Source organism: Ammospiza nelsoni, chromosome 4 (genome assembly GCF_027579445.1).
Source record: "Ammospiza nelsoni isolate bAmmNel1 chromosome 4, bAmmNel1.pri, whole genome shotgun sequence".
In the NCBI taxonomy this organism is placed as follows: Eukaryota; Metazoa; Chordata; class Aves; order Passeriformes; family Passerellidae; genus Ammospiza; species Ammospiza nelsoni.
This window is the reverse complement of record NC_080636.1, coordinates 72,715,994-72,738,984: the sequence shown is the minus strand read 5'-3', so window position 1 is coordinate 72,738,984 and position 22,991 is coordinate 72,715,994. Positions and strand designations below refer to the sequence as shown.

The following is a 22,991-nucleotide window of genomic DNA, read 5'->3' as shown; positions in this document are numbered from 1 at the left end:
TCCTGCAACCTCTGACATGATTTGTCTTTTTGATTCTTTTGTCAAGCATTCAAATCGGGGAGTTGTCTTTTTGCTATAATGTAACACTGAAATGAGTTGTGTTTGACATGTAGTGACTGACAGCTGTTAAGATAATACTGTTGTTTAAATTGTTGCACGAGCTGCAAACTGTTGAGGGATTTATGTGCTATCCCTTTACTTCCCTCCCATTTAATTTCAGTAAGTCATGTACCAAAATTTGGTTCTCTAAGAGTTCATCTCTTCAATTTCTGGTATAATTTCAGTGCATTGTTCTGGCTGTTCTGATAGTGCAGGTAGTGCTGCTTGGTCAAAATGTTGATATTTACTGTGTGAAGTATACATTAGTGGTTAATAAGGCAACACCCATCTATCTGTAATTGGTTTATGGAGAGAGATTATTTGTGTAAGTTTCCTGGCATAGGTCTTTCATTTGAAGTGCTCTTATAGCCGACTGTAGTTTCACAGCTTTTGTTTCTGCAGTGAGGCCCTTCATTTTCTGTTTTGTTTAATGCTGGTTTCTAACACAGAGTAGTTTTAGAATTTGTCTGACCAAATAACACAAGAGCATTAGTTTAATTGAGTTTTGAGGGCTGGTACTTCAAACTTCCATCATCTGGGAGATATAAAAGATATTGAACTAGCATAAATTGTATCTAATTCCCCTATCCTTTGTCTCCTTTCTCCTTTTAGAAGAGGCTGTAGCAGAAGGCAAAAAGCCTGCTAAGATTTGGTGTTATACACATTTTGTTTCTTTTTTTTTCCTTAGTAAAATCAGATGAAGATGTAGTAAATCCAGCCCATTAAAATTCCAAGTGTGCAGATCATTGCACAGGTTTTGTTTTTGCTTCAGCAGACACCCTGTTGTTTTACACAAAAGTGTACAGTATTTTAAATTCTTGGGTAGTCATTTGGAAATACTGTGTGAGTTTAAATTTGAGCAAGACTCCTGTCTTGCTCTCAACAGTTTTTTATTTGAAGACTTTCAACATCATCTGCTTCCAAAATGCAAAAGACCATGATGCCATTTAAGAGTGAACAATAAAAGTATAGTTGGACAGGTAAGCCAGCAAAATTTACAGCCCTAATAAACCGCAACACATTTGAGAGGCTGATAGAGATTTTTGTTGTCATGCACTAGGAATGTAATACTGTAATCCTTACAGCAGTTCCTTACCATGAATCAGAATTGCGATAAATGAAGACAGAATACAGTTTGGGTAGTTTTGAGTGCCTTTGAATATTATTTGAAAAAACACAAAACTGATAGTTCTCTAGAAAGCTTTAAGTCTTTAAACTAGACAGTAATAAACTTTCTGCTCATCTGCCCAAAGAGTGTGATTTCTGAGATCCCTTGAGTCCTTTTCAAGTAACACCTATGATAATGCTGATCCTACAAACATTTCCACTGCATTCCTTTTTTCATAATCACTTTTCATAACTACCGTGACACAAAGATAAATATAAACGGATCTTGCTGAGAAACGTAGAGGAAATTAATGAAGAATTAGGGAGAAAGCAATGCAACAACAATAAAAAAGTAATTTAGGGATTCATTACTACAGGACACTTTTGCAATTTTATATATCTTCATTTTAGAAAGATCTGTTATTTCTTCTTACATGTAAATGTGTATTTATATGAAGACAATCCAAAGTCTTTCTACAAAGTAGATGCTTAGTGAGTTTGTTTCTTGTACCTGTTCTTTATAAGGAGTTTTATTTTCTGTCAAAAATTCAAATGCTCTTATGCATCAAGGTCTAAGCCAAGCCATGTTGCTACTAAAACATTGTTACTTACTTACTGTATTAATTAAAAGGATTAAAACCATACAAGTTCACTGTTTGTTAAAATAATGTTTCAGCTGAGAAAAGCAATGGTTGCAACTTCAAGAATATTATGTTTCTTCACAAAAGGTTAAAGTCCTGTTATGAAGTAATTGTTAAAAAAGCGGTGTCATAATTAGCTTTTTTGAAAAGTGGCAAATCCTAAAACAATTTACAAGATTTCTTTCTTTTCCCCTACGCATAAATGATTATGTTTATTGATCAATATCTTCGGGAATCAGTGGCAGCAGGAATGCCTTCATTCCCCTGTTGATCAGCAGGGGAATTTGATTTTAGTGAAGCAGATGAATGGAATCTTTAGTAATTCCTGAAGTATCAGTGTAAGCAATCAGCAGAAATGAGGAAAAAAAAATTCTTAATTTTTTTTGCTGCTGCTGTTTGGGTTTAGTTCGTTTTCATTTTGAGTTGGTAGTTTTAATACACAGTAATTTCTTTTCTCATTAATATCTCATCTTTAGTAAATACTGATTAAAACATAGCAATTGCTATGTTACTGTTACATTAAATATAGCAAGTATGACAGATTTTTAACAGCTTTGCTATTGTGCCTTGAGCATTCCTGCTTATAAAGTGCACTTTTACCCATGTTTCATCCTTCATGGGATGTACTCATTATTCATTGTTGCTTCTAATGTACCCGTGAAAGCAGCTCATTTTTTCTGCTCAGAATGAAGTGTATGGCTGTTTATGGTGGTGTGAACATGGAGTCCACATGGAATGAAGTAACAGAGAAGAAAAATGCTTGCCCAGCCTGTACAGAATGCAATTTCTTTGGCCTCACCAGAATCACCAAAGTCCAGACTTGGAAAATCTGAAGTTTGGGCCAGAGTTGTGACAGTTATTTTCCCACCGTATATCCAGGATGTGCTGTGATCCCAAAATCTAGAACCAGGTTAAGGTAATGTAATAAAACTAAAATAAGAGGAGTAAATAGGACTTGCAGCAGTGAAGATGAAAGGGTGTAATTTGAATGTGCATTGCTCAGTTAGGTCACTGCACCTAATTTTCAGGAACTGATGAGGGTTAAGCTCAAATGAGCCAAATATTTTAATGTGGTGCCAAAACACCTTTAAGTTCTATGATAGGCATTTAGGTACTAAATCCCTTTCTAAATCTGTGGTTTTGGCATAGTGATAATTATTTGGAGAGACTTCTATTATTATGTGAAAGCATGACTTGTAGTTTTGTTTTCTTTCCCTTTTTAGAAAATAATGAAGTGAATTCAGCAGATAAGTTCTTCAAGCCTAACAGAGCACAAGATATACTTCTCTTCATATTTGCTAAAATTTAACAACCAGAAAGTGTTAACAGAATGAATAATTAAGGAAAGAGTAATGCTTAAATGGATATTAAGTTCTCCATTTCTATGTTACTCTGAAATACATTTGTCTCTTTGTTGAAGAAGTAGTTAAGAATGTGGATTGTATATTGAAGGGATTTTTTTATAAGCAGGAAAAACAGCAAAAATCTACTCTAATTGGTCTGTGGTAGTATATTTCCAAGAAACTAGATTAGATATAATTATCTTGGGAGGTTAGGCAACCCTCTTATCCCCATTAGTGTACTTACATAATATATGTTTTAATACCATCTCACAGTAAAGCTACTGGTAAACCATAGGAGATATGCAGATTTGCTTCTCTTTCTCTAAGGCACTTAAGAGATATCACTGTTCCTGGAGACATGGTTTTCTTTCTTTTTCTCTTTTGGATATAGCTCATTATCGGCATTTTTCATTTTCCAGCAAGCTTGGCCTTTGGGTGTGTGTTTGTTCTAAGGGAAAGAAAAAGGTGATGGTGAACAGCTGAGTGTTTCTCCCTTCCTTGGAAGGGGGTTGTGCCGTTGATGATACCTGGTTGATTTGATGGTAGAAATCAGCAGTAGGAGGAGAAAATTCCTGATTTTCTATGCTTTTTTTCCCCTTGTGAAGGAAGGGGAACTGCTGTGCAAAACCTGATATACCTGTGAGTGGTACTGAATGTGTCAAGTTCCATGCTAATTGCAAAATTTCTGTATGATCTTACCATTGTAACAGCATAAATATTGTTATTGATGTAAACATATTAGTAAAAGAGCCCATTAAGTTTTAGGATTCAAGAAACCCCTCCTTAAATCCTATGAGTGCAGCTCTTACTAGTTGTTTTAAAAAGGAAAACATTTTCTCCATGCCCCTGTGCATGGAGAAACACTGTCAGAAATGTGTGAACCTCTTGAAATATCTTTCAGTGGCTCAGTGGAAGATTTTTCTTCTATTTTTATTTCTCTGTGGTTCAACACTGTCAGTTTTAGTGATCTGACAAACATGAGGGCTTTGCAAGTGCTGTCTCCCTTTGTTTCAGCTTTCTTGCTAGGATATAACCTATTTAGAAGCTTCTGTTTCAGGGGTTTTTTTTTTTGGTTTTTTTTGTTGTTCGTTTGTTTTTTCCCTTGGGTGTTGGTTTATTTTTATGTTCGAATAATGAATAAATTTCTTGTATAAAATCCCAATACCCAACATTGGCCTTCAGGTTTAGAATGTCTTTCTTTCTTGTATGCTTTTGAGATTGAATATTTTCCTGTAAGGTAGACACTTACTGATATGGCCAATGGCCAAAGCAGTGATAAAGAGGCTCTTAGGATGAATCGTGTTGATCTGATGAGGGCTGACTAATAAAATCAGTTCTGATTTAAAAAGCAGCAACAACAAAATCCGCAACAACAAAAATAAACAATTATTAACAAAAAAACCCTATGTTTTCTGTTGACACATTTTGCACTAAATTTGCACTAAATTTCTGTTGACACATTTTGCACTATTTCCACTCCAGCTTTGGGCATCTATTTGAAAAGCAATTATTGGACATGCAGCCTTCTGTGTTGGGTACTTCCAGTAGGTACTTACTCATCTTAGAGAAGGTTTTGTCCCCTACTGAACTCTGTGTGAGCTGAAGTTATTTTGAGCAGTCTGGATTGGCACAAGGTAAATCATTAATATTAATGCCTTTGCAACTTTTGCATTTACAACTTCATGGATCCTTCCGGGGAGCAGTGCTGAAATCCAAGATCTTGATTTTACCATGGTAATCTTGAGCTTTGCATTCGTTACAGATTGTGTGTGCTTATTTAGGAAGTAGGCAAAGTCTTGCAGAGTTGGACTGAACTTCTAAAACCATCTTGCTTTTTGAACTTCTCTGGTAGGTCATGGTAATGACATATCCTAGTGATCGCAACAGCTGTTGGTGGTACTGGAAATTACAGTAGAATTGTTTCACATCACTAACTTTGCCAAAAAGGTCTGTCCTCTTTAGGTACACAGAACTGTATCAGAGTTAACTAAAATTGATGTGAGTCAACAAAAATAATCCTCAGAGGGGATTGCATATTTTCTCTGTCTAATTTTTTTCTCAGTCTAAGGTCTGTGGGACCTTTTGTTTGACAAACCCCTGGATTTTGCATTGAATTGCAAGTCGTGGCTTTATAAAATAACACTTCCTTTTTTCAAACCAGATATCCAGGTATTAGTGGATCAAGTGTTCTGTGTTTGGAGCTATTGCATTCAATGCTTCAGAATACAATTGTGTTTCTGTGTGTATAGTTGCAGCTCTCAGAGGACCTTCCAAATGAAACATTTGGTGCACTGCTCCTAAGGTTTTATGTGAGCATTGCTTCCCTTGGTTTCAGTATTTGCTTTGTTTTTAAAACATGTTAAAAAAAATCAGAAACAGTATAGGATGTGATCTTAAGGAAATAAATCATTCACCAGTGCATCTATTTTTAAAGGTTTGGAGTTTTATAAAAGGCAGGATGGAGTTAAAAAATATGTTAGGCAATTTAAGTAGTACTTTTGGTAATTTTCAATAATGGTAAAATAATAAGAATAAGCATAGAAGCACAGAATGGCCTGGGTTAGAAGGGACTGTAGAGATCATCTTGTTCCACCCCCCTGCCATGGGCAGGGACACCTTCCACTAGACCAGGTTGTTCGGAGACCCATCCAGCCTGGGCTTGAACATCCCCAGGGATGAGGAGTCCACAACTTCTCTGGGTTACCTGTGCCAGTGCTTCACCCTCCTCACAGGAAAGAATTTCTTCCTAATACCTAATCTAAACCCACTCTTTTTCACTCCCCTTTCTTCTGTCATAGTAAATAATGTCTCTCCATCTCTTCAGTGGACCCCTTCAGGTACTGGAAGGCTGCAATTAGGTCACCCTGAAGCCTTCTTTTTGCCAGGCTGAACAATCCCAAATCTCCTAGACTTTTACCATTCAATTTCTGATGGGGTAGATTTTCAGGAGAGGGGGAAAATATTATGTGAAAGGCTAATATGATCCAAAAAATTTTTGAATTACTTTTTGAAGAATTTATTTGCAACTATAAGTTTTGCTTTTTGTTTGGATGAATAAGCTATATAGCAGTTGTGATGGTGATAATTTTATCTTTATATATTTGTCATCTTTAATTCCCCCCATTGACATTCATCACTGTGTGGAAGCAATGTAGAATTATCTTGTTGCAAATAGAGAACATACAAAACAACCTACAGAAATATATGAAAATTTTACTCTAAATAGTTAAAGTACTATGGTACTTTTATTAAAGTACACAGTTTACAGTACTTGCTGTGCCTCTCAGCCAATTGCTTGGCTTTTCCTATGAGACCAGTATGGATAGGAACAGCTCTACAGGTGCACAGGTCAGCTGCAGAGCTCACCTACAGTTGTTCCTACATGGACAGGGATGACTGCATGGGTAGGTTTTCCAGTCTGTACTTGACTTCACCCCTACCTATTACCCATGATGCAATCATCTATCACACGATCATTTATTGTTATTTCACACACCTCTCATTTCAGCCCCAAGTGTTCTTTAATTGGACTGAGTTTTGCATTTAGACCCAAGTTACTTAATTTTTATTCATGTCTAATTACTTTCAATTGCACAGTAAAAAACAGGATATGGTACAAATGAGTAGGCTGGATTCTGGTTTTAGTGTGCAATTAATATTTCTTTATTAAATTCCAAACACTTTTATCTATGGGGAGAAGAGTGGAATTGCAAAGATATGAAGAGAAGGCATTCTGTAATATGCTGTGTATTTTTGGATTAGACATGAAGTGATAGGAATTTCTCTTCAAAGCCTAGGCTGATTTGTTAACATCTGCATTTGGACAATTTATGTAGTATTCAACACTTCATAGCAAACACTGAAAAAGAAGTGCTGAACCTGCAGCACCATTTTTATTTCCTCTAATCAGAAACAAATTGCAGTATAACTGAACTTTTTACTGTGTTTATTTAGTGATATGTAGCTAGAAACTTGCCATCTGAATGCTTTCAGTAGTGAACTATCTCAAGGGGAGGATTCAATAGTGAGCTATCTCAAGTATGAGAATTTTGAAAAGTCACTTTTGCTATGGGATTGGCTTGCTGCTGTCAGCATGCCAAATTTGAAACCAGATTGAAAGTTGTGAGTGTGTTACAGATCCTATTTTCAGCAATCTTCCTCTAGTGCTGAGAAAATATGAAATAAATCCTGTATAGAGAGGGATCGAGGAGCACCATGGAAGGCATCCACTAAATTGACCACTAAGTGGAAAAGCACACACCTCTACATTTTTGGACAAGTTTTGTCGCTTCCCTCCTCAGTTTAACATTACTTCATTCCTTACAAAATGTTTGGTAACATTTTATCCATCTGAAAATCACTGAAGTACTAAAGTGGATTTGTAATTTAAGTATTTATAAAAATTTGCCTCCCTGAAGTGAGTATCCTATTGCTAAATGTGCCCAGGAAACAGGGTTCTCTTTAGCCTCAGTTATTTTTTTCTTACTTCAAACTCTTACCTGTCACTGTGCACCAACAGAAATGTTAAATTTTTTTCCCTTTGTCATTGTGCTGTGCCCACCCTGAAGACTTGGTTTCTTCCTTCCTAACATATCTGTGGACATAGTCATGACTGTAAGGAAGGACATAGCTTATGCAAAAGGGGGAAATAGGTCTGATTACATATATATTATTCCTGACCATTCCTCATTATTTTACAGCTAGGCCTGTTGGCTAAGTATTTATTTTACAGGCCAGATTTCAACTTTCAACTTTCTTGCAGAATCTCATCCTCCCTCCACTGGTTTTGAATTTATAAAAAAAATACACCTCAAGGAGCTGTATTTCATTACATTAGGGGTTTAAAACTTAAGTTAAAGGATTTCAAGAGAATGATGGGTAGGCATTGAGTATCAGCTCAAAAGCTTTGTATTTCAAAAAACCAACACTACCTTAAAAAAGAGAGCCAATTTGTTATATGCTCTCTTAATCACAGCTTTAGCTAATAATTTTGTTATTATATTGTCTGAATTATCCCAGAACAAGTGTTATATTTTGTTGTTTGTTGTTGTTTGTTGATTTCTGATCTTTCAAGTTCCAGAGACTTTGTGTCAGCAATGGTGTGGCCAGCAGGACCAGGGCAGGGATTGTCCCCTGTACTCAGCACTGGTGAGGCCACGCCTCAAATCCTGTGTCCAGTTCTGTGCCCCTCACTGCAGGAAGGACACTGAGGGGCTGGAGCATGTCCAGAGAAGGGTGACAGGGCTGGTGAAGGGTTTGAGCACAAATTTTGGGAGGAGCAGGGGGTGTGTAGTCTGGAGAAAAGAAGGCTTGGGGAGAGCCCAGGAAGAAGCTGCAATGAGGTGAAGGTTGGTCTGTGCTCCCAAGTAACACCTGACAGAACCAGTGGAAATTGCCTCAGGTTGCACCAGGGGAGGTTTAGATTGGATATTAGGAAAAAACTTCTTCACTGAAAGGCTGATCAAACACTGGAAGAGGCTGCCCAACAAAGGGACGAGTCACTGGAGCTATTTAAAGGAGGGGACATGTAGATGCAGTGCTTGGGGATCTGATTTAGTGGCTAACTTGGCACTGCTGGGTTAATGGTTGGATTTTATGATCTCTGAGGATTTTCCAACCTAAATGATTTTATGATTCTGTGTCTGTCAAGCGACATCACAACTCGTAAGAAAGATGATTCTTCTAATATTTAGAATGCTATGCCTTCTACTGCGTGTTTGCTTCCAGTCCTTTTATAAAGAGAGGTTTTCCATGCATCAGGCAAACTGGACTTGCTGAGTCCTGTGGTTATAGCAGATAGAACATCAAATTGCTTGCTTAAAGCTGTGATCAGGCAAGAAGTTTAGTGACCCCTTGTGATACAAGTTCCTTCAAATTCTTTAACATACATTATATAAATGCAATTATTTATTTTGTTAAAATTTGTGGTTCTTCAAATCTCATTGAAATGAGGCAGGGAACTCTCAGTTGCCATTATGGTAGGGAGGCCAAGTGACTTTTAAAAATCAACATTACCTATTTTTGATGTTTGAAGTAAAGAAGGTGTGCCAATGAGAGGCTATCAAGCTGACCCATTAATGGCTAAAACACTAGTAGAAATGCCAAATCACACAAAATTATGAACGCAATCCTTTCTCCCTAAAAAGATTGTCATTGAAAATAGTTTTTTAAAATGAGCTGAAATTGAGTGTTATGACAGGAGAAGGTGCATTTATATGGGTGTATTAGTCTGCTTGTGAGAAAGTGATGCTCTCAGAAGATTATAATATATGCTATTATTTGATCACTACAAAAAAAAATTAAACCATGGATATATTGTCTTGGAAACTAGTGTCTCTTCAAGTCTTCTGTGGGATTTTTTTTTTTTAAATTTCAGTAGAGAACAGTAAACTTTCTTAAAAATTACTGGATATTGCTTGTCTTAAAAAATTATTGATGCTAAAGATTATTCAGATTTGTTACTGTCTTCATTTCTCCTGCTAAACTCAGAAAAACCTTGATAAACTTTACTGTGGGGGGATTTTTCCTTTCTTTCTTTTTTAATTTGTGGAGCAGATGTTTGTCTTCTATGTGAGACATAAATTGTAGGATGTGGTAAAGGTGATGAAGTTTACACTTTTCATTTCCTTCAAAAGTTGCTGTAAAATCACCAGCTGTGTTCCCATGGGTTTATCAGTCAATTGCCCTACTCATGCAATCCTTGAAATTTAGGGAATGACAGATTTCACTGAGTCAGTTCTTGAAACAAATAATTTATTTTTGCTTAATTAGGTGAAATATAATTGTAAAATATGACATGTCTGTTTTTTCCAAACTCTTAGAAATCCTTAAATAATTAAGCCCATATGTTCCTTACTCTGGGCAAAACTGTTAAGTTAGAACAAAGCCTGTTAAAAATTCAGGGATCTAGTGCAACTAGATAGCTGAGGAGGGTACATAATGTTAAGGGTTGTCACCAAGTTTTACACCTAGAATGAGGGGTTAACAGGATTTGAAAGCCACAAAACATTAGATTTTTACTGGTGAATGAAGGATTCCTGACAACTTGGGTCACATCTTCTAATGGCACATTGTACATTGGCAAGGGCAAAGCTGTTGGCACATTAAACTCCAGGTCCATCAGCACTCTTAAGATCTGTAAATTATGTATAGCACTGCCTTAGCCTCTGGTTGTGGTAGTATTGGAAAGATATGAATGTTATTGTGAGGCAGGTTTTATTCTCCTTCCTTGTAATATAAAATACCATGTGTTGCAGAGGTGAAAAACAAAGCCACATATCTATGAAAGACCTCACAAATTAAGTTTATGGATGTCACAAGTTTAAAGTGAGTGCTTAACATTAATGAAAAAGTCATAAAAGAATAATTGTCAGTATATTTTTTTTCCAGTAAAAGAGCCAAAGAGGGGGAATACTTCAGGGAGGAAATTTTCCTTCCTAATTCTCATTCCATCCAGTCCCAGTAAAGGTTGCTCATAGCATAAATCCTGATGAAGTAATTATTAGGAGCGTTTTCCCTTAAAAGGTGTACAGGTAGGCACCTGTATTTCATGAGAATCAGAACAATAAGAGAGGCTTAATTCTGAGCTGTCACCTAAATGATTTCTGTGAAGTTTTAGAACTAAGGTATGTTAACTTGGACAGGAAGCAATCAGTTTTTCATTGGAATAAAAACACAGATACAGAAATGCTTGGGCATCCTTTCACAAGGATGCTTGGGCATCCTTTCTGGTGCCTCAAATTTCAGGTATGTATTGCTCAGGTGCAGTGTGGCCCCAGCTGTCTTGACATGTTCTTGCTGTGGTTTTGCTAACAAGCCTTCACATGTGGTGACTCCTGAGAAGGGCAGTGCTCCCGTGGCTTTTCAGAAGCCAGCCTTGTGGGTGGTGTTAGTTAATAACCACTTCTCACCTGAACTGCTTCCAGGCCTTGAACCCATGTCTGCAGTCCTATCACACATCAGCAAAGTAGATGTTTGGAGCCAGGCTGTCTCTGTCTGTGACTGTGTCAGAGGCACAAGTAATTTGTAACCTGTATGGTGAGGGACATGTGGGTAAAGGAGACTTTCTTCTGAGTGTTAATTGATGCCATACTAAAACCTGTGAGGAAATCAAAATTCATCTTTTGAAGAAGGACCTGGACAATGCAGTAAACATGGTTTCATGTAATGGGGTTTTCTTCTGCTCTCTGGGATTATTTTCCACTTTGAGTATGAAGTAATGCAAGGAAAAGCAGTATATGATAATGAAGTTATGGTGCATGTATGATAATCTGTAATAATTTTGATCTTTTTCTCTACTTATTATTTGCTTTGTCTGCCTCAGCAACTTTCCTCAAGCAAGAATTCCTAATGCTTAAAACAGGAAAACCCTACGGTAAAACCTTGAACACCTCTTCACTGCCGAAATAGCTCATATATTCCTGTTTGAGCCTATTGTTGCTCAACAGACACGTTTTTGTCTGACACAGAACTTTGCATAATGCCTGTGATTACTTACTTAAATATCTTTCTCAGGAAGGTATGACCTAAAGTTCTTTGAGAGTCCAGGTAAATAGTAATTTCTATTCCTTGTTCATTATACTGTTGACTTTCCACCAAGAACTGGAAGGGATCAAAGAAGCAGGATTTACCTTATTAGCATTCTGCCCATACTTTCTTATTACCTTATGGTTATCTGTTTCATTTTAGATTAGCTCATTCAGAAGGTGCCTGGCTTAATTATTCTGAAGACCATTAACGCTGTTTTTTCTAAAGGTAGTGACAGCATGAATTGCTTAGACAACCTTCACTTCTTGTGTGAAGCCAAAGAGTCAAGGCCTGGTTTCATCTCTGTGTGAGTTCTAACTGATCAAAACCCTATGATGCAATAGGCCAGAATAAATTAAAATTTACATGTAGCTTCTGTTCATTGTGAATATAGTTATGCCTCGCTATTAGTAATCAGTACTGTCAAGCAAAACTATTTCAAATGTTCAAAGTGAAACCAATCTCCTATTAATCTGAGATTCTCCATTATAAAACAGACAGTAAGCAGAGTTTATTGGTACCTTAATATCAATAAACCTGTGAAAAATTAGATTTTGCAACATAAATATTTAGATATACTGTATCTTCAGATATGTCTGAAATATAGATCTGTGACAGCAATAGGTCTGTGTTGACTCATTATGCAACATTTTTATCATAATTATTTAGTTGGAATTATGTTCCAACAGCAATTCTTGATATGAAGTGTCAGAAGGGTTTGGACAAAACTCTCAGGCACATGGTGTGAGTTGGGGTTGTTCCTGTGCAGGGCTGGAGTTGAACTCAGTGATCCTTGTGGGTCCCTTCCACCTCAGCATAATCTGTGATTCTGTGATATGATCAGTGCAATATCTACTGGACAGGTTTTTAGTGATAACAGTGTATTACTGCTGTAAGTAACTCAGAAATGTCTAGAAGATCCTAATTGACTTCTCTCCAAGAACTACTATTTTTAGCTAAGCAGTCACAAACTAGAAGAATGGAGAAATGGCAAAAAAAGTCAGTGGGGCACAGTTGCTGGGAATAAGGGTCCAGTATCTTGCTTGTCACCTAGCAGGCAATCTTGGTTTGGTTTTACCAATCTCTAAATGTGAAAAGTGTGCATTCTGGTACTCCAGCATGGGAGCACTTCAGTGGCAAATGAAAAAAGAGTGTAATTTTCACACTTTTGATGCCTCTTCATAGCTGTACTGAGCTTACATGAAGCAAAATGTATTTTAATTCCCAGCATTGTTTCTGTTCCAGGACTTCTTTGTTAGTGTTATAAATTTAAGGACTGTAGGGTTCTTTCTGTAAAACTGTATGGAAAACCTTCTGTAGTAGAACTTCTACTCTGCTGAAAACCAATTTTGATCTGGCACCTTCATTCTATATTGCAGTCATGGGCTTTTACTTGCTGGGAAAAAGGACTTTTTGGGATGAAATTTTACATAGATGATAACAGAACGATGTGTTTCTTTCTGTCTTATGATAGAACTTATGTTTAAATGTCATTTTTAAAGAGAAGCAAAAAATTGAAACTATATGTTTTACTTGATATTATCATCTTAGACATCAGCTGGAGGTATATTTTTTGTGAAAATATACTTTTTGTTATAGTGCAGGAAACTTAAGGCATTAAAAACAATGTTTGTATTAACAACAACTGATAATTCTCTATGCAAACTGGACTCCCATGGGTTGCCAATAAAGACTTAAGTAAATGCTTGTGCAGGGAATTAATGTATTTTGTAAAAACACTGTGATTAGAGACACACATATATATGAAAATGAATAGTATAACAGAGAGCTGAGTGTCAAAATAATGCAAACCTTAATAGAACCTTAAACAAATAAAAATGTCATTGAATAAGAATTCACTGTAAAACATCTAAATTTCTAAATGAATAAAATTTGAATTCAAAGAATTGAGAAGCCAAAGAAAGAAGGTATAGCCTGTGTACCAGTTCAAGAAGCTATTTTATATTGGACAAATGCTATATTTTCAAGTGATTTAAACAAACAGTACACGTTGATTAGTGCCAAAGGCAGAAGAAGCCAGAGTTGGTAAATGAAAAGACAGAAATTTTCAGAAAATAGGGAGAATAATCGTGTACTGATGGGGAGGAGGAAGCTGAAAAAACAGCCAGCCAGGGCAAATACTTATGTGCAAGGAAATTCTGTCAGTGAATTACATCAAGGCCGTGGAAGGCTCTGATTCCAGATCTTGTTGATTCACAAACATGGTTATCCTTGAGGAGGCATTTAGTACAGGTCAGAGAATCCCAGAATGCTTTGGGTTGGAAGGGACCTTAAAGATCACCTACTTCCAGCCTCCCTGCCACAGGCAGGAAATCTTCCTCTGGACCAGATTGCTCAGCCTCATCCAGGCTGACTTCAACACTCCTAGGGACAGGACATCACAACCTCTCTGGACGTCTGGTTCCAGTGCCTCACCATCCCCACAGCAGTGAATTTTTTTCCAATATCTAATCTAAACCTCCTTCAGCTTAAGGCCATTACTGTTTATTGTATCACTACACACTCTTTTAAAAAGTTCCTTTTCAGCTCTCTTATAGGCTCCCATTAGGTACTGGAAGGTTGCCCCAAGATGTCCTTTGAGGCCTCTCCAGGCTGAGCTGCCCCAACTCTCTGAGCCTGTCTGCATGGGAGAGGTGCTCCAGCCATAGGATCACCTGAGCCTGTTCTAACAGGCTCACATCTTTCCTGTGTTGGAGGCTCCCAAGCTGGGTGCAGCCTTCCAGGTGGGTCTCACAAGGGCAGAGCAGAGGGGCAGAATCCCCTCCCTTGGCCTGCTGGGGAGGGGATTCTGATCCAGATACAGCCCAGGATGTGGTTGCTTTCTGGGCTGCCAGTGCATTTTACCAGGTCATGTTGAGCTTTTTGTCCACCAGCATCCCCAAGCCCTTTTCTCTAGGGCTTCTCTCAATCCATTCTCTGCCCAGCCTGTGTTTTTGCTTGGGATTGTCCCCACACAGGTGCAGGACCTTGCACCTGGCCTTCTTGAACGTGAGGTTCGCACAGGCCCGCCTCAAGCTGGACAAGGTTCCTCTGGATGGCGTCCCTTCCCTCCAGTGTGTTGACGCAACTACACACCTTGATGGTGTTGGCAAACTTGCTGAGGTTGCCCCCAATCCCAGTGTGCATGTCTGGGCTGTGTGCTGCAATTGCATTGTCATCAGTGCTGTAAGGTGTCTTAGGAAAGCTAAGACACTGTCTCTGTTCTTCCCCTGCTGTAGAAGGACAAATAATTGGAATCTCTCTTGAGGGCAGGGCTCATGGCTTAGCCATGGAGCTGCTCTTCAGTGCAGCAGCTGACCAGGTTTAGGAGCAGGGCCTTTGCATGGGACTGCATGGACAGCTACTGCACAGCTGTGCCAGGCCACACTGCACACCTGCATGGGCGTCTCTGTGCCGTGCTGTGCTGCATACTCCTGTCCCAGTGTCAGCACCAGGGCTCAGTGTAGCCTAGTGGAAAGCAGTGTGAGTGGTAGCAAAGTCAGGGAAGGGCTGTCAGGGGTAGAGATCAAACCTTTGGGATGAGACTCAGCTGCCTGAGCTGCTGCACCACAGCCACCCAGAGTTAGAAATCTTTGTGTTTACCCAGTCACTAAAGGGAGCCAGGGAGCAATGCTGTGGTTTTTTTCTGCTGTACACTCAAGATTTCTGTTTTATAAGTTTATATTTTGTCAGTAATCTTGCCAATGTCATCTTCCTTCAAGGTTCTTTGGAAAAACTTGTGAGAGGGTGGATACTTACAGTGTGCTTAGAGAAACCAATGCTGTTTCTAGTTTTACACTTTAATTAGCAAGCACAACAAATACCACATCTTTAGTTTTTTAAAAATTGTTTGTGAGGAATGGTATATTATAACTGTGACATGCATATGGGCTGTGTGAATCTTAGCTCACTGACAGCTGTGTGAGTTGTGGTTTTAACTGCATGTACTGCATTGCTTTCATCTCACAAAGAAGCTCCCCCCAGTTTTCTCTGTGGAAAATAATGAGTAAACCATTATGGTCTGGCATTGTAATAAATTAGGTTCAGGCTTAATTTGAAACTATTGGAAGGCACTTTTAAGAGTCCCACTAATATAAGTTTAGAGGGCCATACTGGTATTCATAGAATCTTCTTGCACCTTTCCAGATTTATTATCTATTCAGGAAAACTTTTCTGTGTATTTCCCAACTACAAACATAAAAAACTAGAAGGACTTGATAATATTTCAACTTTTTTTTTTCCTTTCTCAATTTCTCAAGGTTGTTTTTTGACAGCAACCAGAGCAACAAGAATAATTGCTTGCAATAATTATGCCACCATTATTATTGTCTAATGAGAACCCCATTTAAAAAAAAATCAGCTATTTGAGTCATACTTTTGTTCCCATGCATTCATCTCTAAGTCCTTCTTTTGTAATTTGTTTTCTGGAAATTTTGGTCAAAAATTATCAAAGTAATATTATTCAAATGATTATTCACATAATTATTAGCTTTTAGGTTAATGTAACTTTACTTACGTAAGGGACTAGTTATTTAAGCTGTCACCAGTAACTGCAGTATTAGGCCAGTAGGCCAGTAATTATTTATAACTTAAATCCGTTTATCCTGAAGAAACCCTGAATAGGCCATCTGTCATGGCTTTCTACTAGCAGAGGTCAGATCCTAAGTCAGGTCATAAGTCATGATCACAATATCCACTAGAAGGGAGTAACGTATTTCAGTATATTTCAGTTAGATTTAGGTGAACAGCTATTTAATTGGGCTTATTTAATCTTTATTAAAAAGGATTCCAAATCTTCTCCTTTGGTAAATCTGTCACAAATTTTCCTGACACATTTGGCTCTTCTGTCAGCTCGTTAGGTGGTATACCCTCGATGGCAACAAAAGTCTTCAAAATATTTAGCAGAATATTCTTGATTATAATGCATGCAACTTAACTTCAGTAAGTGTTCTAAATACCTTCCGACAGAATTATCAATTTTTGCCTTCTAACTAATTACAATTCAGGTCTTTAGTTTTTAGAAGAAAATAGCTGCACTTCAGTTTCCGGAGGTGACCCTGAATTTTCTACCAACTAGCACTCAGATTAACTATTTCATGATATTGATCAGTCAGAGAATACCTCCAGATTCATATTAGTGGATATGACTGCAATTCTCACTAATCACAGAATGGTTTGTGTTGGAAGGGCCCTTAAAGATCCAACCCATCTCCCATCGGCAGGGACACCTTCACTAGACTAGGTTGTTCAGAGCCCCATCCAACCTGGCCTTCAGCACTTCCAGGGATGGGATATCTGCAGCTTATCTGGGAAATCTGTTCCAGTGCCTCACCACCCTCGCAATGAAGAGTTCCTCTTAATATCCAATTTAAACCTACTCTCCCAGAGTTTGAAGCTATTCCCCCTTGTCCTGCCCTCTCCATTTTTCCTGTCTCCCTTCAGGTACTGGAAGGCTGTCACCCTTACCAGGAGTAAATTTCTTGAAAACACTGATTATTAACAATGGCAACCAGAAACCAATTTAACAGTTATGTTTTATAAAATTATATAGTAGAATATGAGAGCAAATGACTAATGCTAATGATGGGCTGAAGTTACCCTAAAAGAGATGCTGAAAACAATCTGAAGTGAGGTAAGAAAAATGGAGGAGACCAGCAAAGATAAAGTAGCAGTGGCCTGTCCTGCCCTGGAGTTGTTACAGATTGTGTTACAAAGAGCCATGATACCTAAGCAAGAGGATAAGCCCTTCTTTCCAGCAGTGATTGCCACTGTCTAGTGTGGGTTATGTATGACTGACCTCTCAACAGGAGCACTCTCTGGACTGCTCACAAGCAAGAGCTTTCTATGTTTAAGAAGATTGTTTATAGCTGCCCAGAACTTTGTATTTGACAGAAAAAAAATCTGTTAAAAATGCTACCCTGACAAAGGGGAGGTACTTCTGTTGGACCAAGCATGGTCTTAAGCGCATTTTGGTGTGTACACACCTGGTATTAAAATGAAATCTGATTTTCTCTTTTTTCTTAAAAGTTAATTTAAATTCAGTATTAATGATCTGTCCTTTGATACAGTGGTGTTTCATGGTTAAATTATGTCTTTCAGGTATTTAGCCTTTATTGGGCTTTTTACAAAAAAGTTACTTCTCTGTCTTATTGCACTTCATTAGTGAGCTCTGCTTGAAGCAAGGTGGATTTGATTTTACAGCATAAATATACCCTCCTCCTTCTGTAAATAAATCACATAACAATGGGAAGAAACCTTAAGAAATAACTTTTAATTTTTCATAAGCCGAATAAAGTCCATTAAAGACTTACTGTAACTTATTATGCCCTGTTCATTTGGATAATTGCATTCATAACTTCATGAGGTGGTTAATGCTTTAGCTTCATTTGGATTTTCTGCATTTTAACATATTTTGCTATTTCTGTATCTTCCCTGAAGAGTTTTCATTTGACAAGTGCTGGATATGGTTTATCAGGTGTATTTACCAGTCATATCTTTACTGTTGATTGAAGCTTTGATTTAAGCTACTTGTCAGTCATGTATGGCTAAATATATGCAAACTCACAAAGCAAAAACATCTACTTTGCTCTTCTTCTCAACTCCATGTTTGTGTCAAGGCTGTTGTCCTTCCTACTTGGGAATCTGATGCATCTGAAATTTCCACGGAGAAGTCCTGAAGGATCGTGTGGGAGGGCTTAGGCACCCTTTCACTGCTCACCTGTAGCAGTGGCAAATACAATTCCATTGCTTTTTGAAGGTCTGAGGAAAATTCAACAGAGATGTTTAACCTTGAATGAGCAAGGCATTCCCTTGAAGAGTAGCTGTGATATTAACAGCAAGAGCCTTTTAGGCAGCAAATTCATACTTGAGGATGGAATAGAGGTTGCTTATGAAAGTAGTTCAAAAACTGCGTCAGGAAATACAGATGTTTATGCAGTATCTAAATGTATAAAAGATGGGGGTTTCTTAAACATTAAATCAGTTGCCATAAATATACATTTCTCAACACTTACTTCTTGAAGTCTTCACAAATGCAAAATGGCATAATTACAATGCAAAAAAATTTACCATGGGGAACAAACATATTGGTGTTTTTCTAAAGAGCCTTGAATGATTTAAAATTGCTTTCTGCTTTACAAAAGAGGTACACTTCCTTGTGGGGGAAAAAAAGGAGTAGGACTATGAAGGCAAACATACCCACAAATTTTAAATTGTTAGTAGCCCAAAAGACTATTTTCTTTGAAAACATTTAGAGCTTTCTTGTCATGCTTTGGACGTAGTAGTTATGGAGTGGTTAAACAAAGCAATATTAGCTGCAATAATTTTTGTAGCAGTCATCTTAAATTTATTTATTTTCAGTGATTGAATTGTTGGAATTGATAAATGAAATATGCATCCATAGTTGTGACAAAAAAGAATCAAAGTCTTAAAGGACTAAGGACAACTTAAAATACATACTAGCAGTATAAGAGAAAAGAACAAATCAACAAAGGCTGGATTTAGTTAGAAATAATTCTATGGTTAATTATGGTGCAGGACCATCAAAGTAATTTCTTTAAAGAAAATGGATTAGATAATATAGGTATTCTTTAATAATATGCTGTATTTGGCAGTTTGCAAACTTAAACTATAAGTTCTGGAAAACTTGGTTATAATGTAATGTCTGATACTCTAGAGAGGGGCTCTGATTCTGCAGCGGTTTTGAAAGAGCTGCATAGCTAAGTTAAATGACAGCTCTATTTTGTCTTTACAGATAGGGAAAGGCATTTAGATGTGCATAATTGGGTTTACTCTTCCAGTAGTGCCCTAGAAGCACTTCTGAAAACAGTCATTAATAAACATGACATGTTTGAATTCAGAATCTTGCCTACACTTAATGCAGAGGTGTCTGTGTATATCCAGTAACTATACAAGAAAGCTGGTACCATTATAGTCTTGCTTGGTGCCATCAGTCTAGGTGTCACCTTAATGATTCTTGTGCGTGTGTGCTTGTTTTCTGTTGGTCTCTGCATTGTTTTTAATGAGGCTAAAACATTAGGTATTTTATTAGGTATTATACAGGTACTTTAGGGTTGCTGCAGGTATCAATCAAGAAGATAAGACTTCTCTAGTCTGATGGCCTTTCATGCTATTTTAATTTGATGCTGGACTCAAAAAATTAGTCCTCTGTTTGGAGGGGCAGAAGGTCCTCAGCTCTTCTGAGGATTATATATTTTGCCTTTAAATTATGGAAATTTTTACAGGTAATTGCCATTTGTATGTGGAAAGTAATTTTTTCCCCCCGAATTAAAAAAAACCACTGGTGAATCACCATAGCACTGAGATATTACACCAAAACACTGAAAATAAAAACCAGTACCTGTACAACTGTTGACACAATCACATATATTCTAATATGAATTTATTTATTTTTTTAATATAGAAGTAATTTTAAAACCTGAGGTTGAGCTTCTTATTGGCAGAAGGTTTTAGTGTCATTATGTTGTTATGCTATAGCTACACTGGATTGTCCCTGTGAAACACAGCAGTCATAGGATAATAACTGGCTGGTTAAGAAAAGCCAGTGGCTTACTGGTGACACAGAAATAGCAGAAACTGTCAGAGATTTCTCTTGCATCCAGCCCTTCAATTAATGGTTTTATCCAAATTAGCATAATTGATTAGAAGTCACAGCTTGGCAAGACTCAGAGAAGAGATAGATAATGAATAACAGTGGCTGTATTTATCTTAGCAGAGCTCAGTAGTCAAGGCTATTTGTATTTCAGTATTCCTGCAGCTCTGCTCCTGGAATATTTTGATGGTGTGCCAAACCATGCAGCTGGACAAATACCGTCACTTTGATTACTGTTGGGAATCTTTGAACACAGAGAACAAAACTTAGCTTAGCTAAAGAACAGTGTGTTTTGTGTTCAATTTCCTGCTGTTCTGTGATAGCGGTTAGATTCTGGTAAGGATTGAAAATCGTAACTTTTGTTACCTGAATCTGACTATGCTCCTGAATTAAGCGTGTAATTTCTCTTCTCTTGCTAGATTTGTGATTTTTTTTAGCAATATTATGCTTTTATTTCAAACAAGTGGCTAATTTTTAATATATCATCCTTAACCTCTCTTTTTTTTTAGCATTGATATTGTACAAGATGGACAATAATTGTGTGTCCCTTTGCTTGGCTAACTTAAAAGTAAAAAATTTCTCACCTTAAAAATATGAATAAAGTAATTTTTAAATTTTTTTCAGAAATCTAGATGATGAATTAAGATTGTTTTCAGGAAACTTATTTGTGGTGGTTCTTCAGGTGTATGAGCAAGAGCAAAATCTTTCTTTCAGTTATGATCTGGACAGTGGCAGTCATTTTGATTGCTCAGGGCAAAAAATGAATTGCAAATCTTCCAAAGGGTTCTGCACACCAAAGAGACCAGAATAAGAGTGTACCTATATTCAAATGATTTCTTGTCTTCATGAGCACAGGCAGTATAGAAAGGATTGATTAATCTCTTACTGAGCATGCTTTTTTATCTCACATTGAGATTCAAAGGGACCAAAAAATTGAAAAAAAAAAAAAAAATCACTTAATCTGCTGTCTCACTCACCTAATCATCTCCAGTGCAATAAAGCTAATGCTAATTTCCACTTATTCCTTTCACTTCCGTGAGGTTTTGTGGGGAATACAGCTTTGTGCATTTCATACTTGGAAAACTATATATTAATGGTTAAGTGTGGAAATGGTAGAGCTTATTCAGGAAGGGGTTGTAGTTTGTCAGACTCAGAACCTGGAAAGATAAAATCTGCTGTAAATGTATGCATAATTTGTGTCCTGCATGGAGATGTATTGCAGAAACAATAAACTTAAGTTACAAGTGCATAATATTCAATGATGCTGCATACTGCCATGGGAGGTCTTCAGCATTATTGTACTTTTTTTTCCATTATTTTCCAGTTTTATTCAGTCTAGTGCTACCCTTATTTGGAGTACTAGGCACTTAGTCTGGAAAGTTAATCTTCCTGTTTATTATGTTTCATGATTCAGAAATAACAGAATAACACATTTTGAATTACATTATGTTATAAACAACCAGATTAGAAATTGCTTCAGATGTTGAGAATAAAATTGTTCTAAGTTGTTTTTTGTAATTAATTAGCAAAGTTTTGCACTGAATTCCTCCGTTGCCAACTTCACTTGGGAAGAAACAGATTGCGAGATTTAAACATACTTATGAGGATTTCTTACACTTAATAGTATCCTCTACTAGTGCTGCATTTCCAGAATGTGATAGTGTTATTTACAAGGTATTTTGTTATTGTTTCAAACTAGAAGTAAATTCAGAGGCAATTTTTAATTGGCACAGAGCATTTATTTCGGGTGTGCCTGCATTAGGTTTTGCTATTTACAACATATCCTAGCATAGCACTTCAAGATGAGCCAGGTATTCTGGAGTGTCTGGGCATGGGTAACATACAGGTTTGTGTGTTTTCGCACTGTTTATTTCTATCTAGTATCTGCTGCTGATTTAGGGCTGTTTCTCCTTATTTCAGTGAATGTGGGGGTTTGTATCCAAATGCTATATAGTTTTTGGGGTGGTGCTAGTCTCAGAGGTGTTCTGTAATAAAGCCCCTTTAAAATAACACTCATCAAAATTTAAGTTACAACATGAGGAAGATTTAACATGGAGAGAAGGCACTGTATTTGCTGACACAAAAATAGTATTAATGCATGTAAGGTGCTCTGAAAATGCATGACTCTTTTCTAACCTTTATGGTTTAGCACTTTGGAATAATTTAGGAAAATATGTTCTTTTAAAAATATGTTTTACTAGCTTGTTCAGATATAACTTAAAAAGCTGTTTTAAAAGGCATGCATCCAGAGACATGCACACAATGAATTCAAAGTGTCAATGTTTCAGGGAATCTAAATTATTTTCAGAATTTCAGAAATTGAGAAGGGATAAGTGGAAGGAGAAAATGTTGGGCTGGTGCCAAGCGATAGCTCGTAACCCTCACAGACTTCCAAACAGCACAAGAACACCCGAGGTCTCAGGTGATGCTTCACATAACTCTACTTTGGTGAGTGAAAAGTTGCATTTTGTGACAGTGGCATGCTCAGAACTGGAGAGGTGTTAAATTTATTTTTAAAATTGTACTGTTTGCCATTGCTTGCATTTCCTCCATGTGTGAAACCCTTTGATATAACATCTGTTTGCTCTTTCAGTTTGCTTTTTTTTGGTCTCTTATGTAATGCATGGTTCATTCTGACTTGCATGCTGTGTCTATAAACCAGTA

General features: G+C 37.2%; 1 protein-coding gene across 2 annotated transcripts in view; it reads left to right on the top strand.

Moving 5' to 3' along the window:
* Nucleotides 1–22,991, top strand: part of MARCHF1 (membrane associated ring-CH-type finger 1) — a 222,836-nt gene that overhangs the window by 110,922 nt on the left and 88,923 nt on the right. For both annotated transcript variants that reach the window (XM_059469932.1, XM_059469931.1), the window contains one exon: nucleotides 22,636–22,775. In XM_059469932.1, coding sequence (XP_059325915.1) covers nucleotides 22,674–22,775 — 102 coding nt within the window. In that variant the 5' untranslated portion in view covers nucleotides 22,636–22,673. The remainder of the gene's footprint in view (nucleotides 1–22,635; nucleotides 22,776–22,991) is intronic.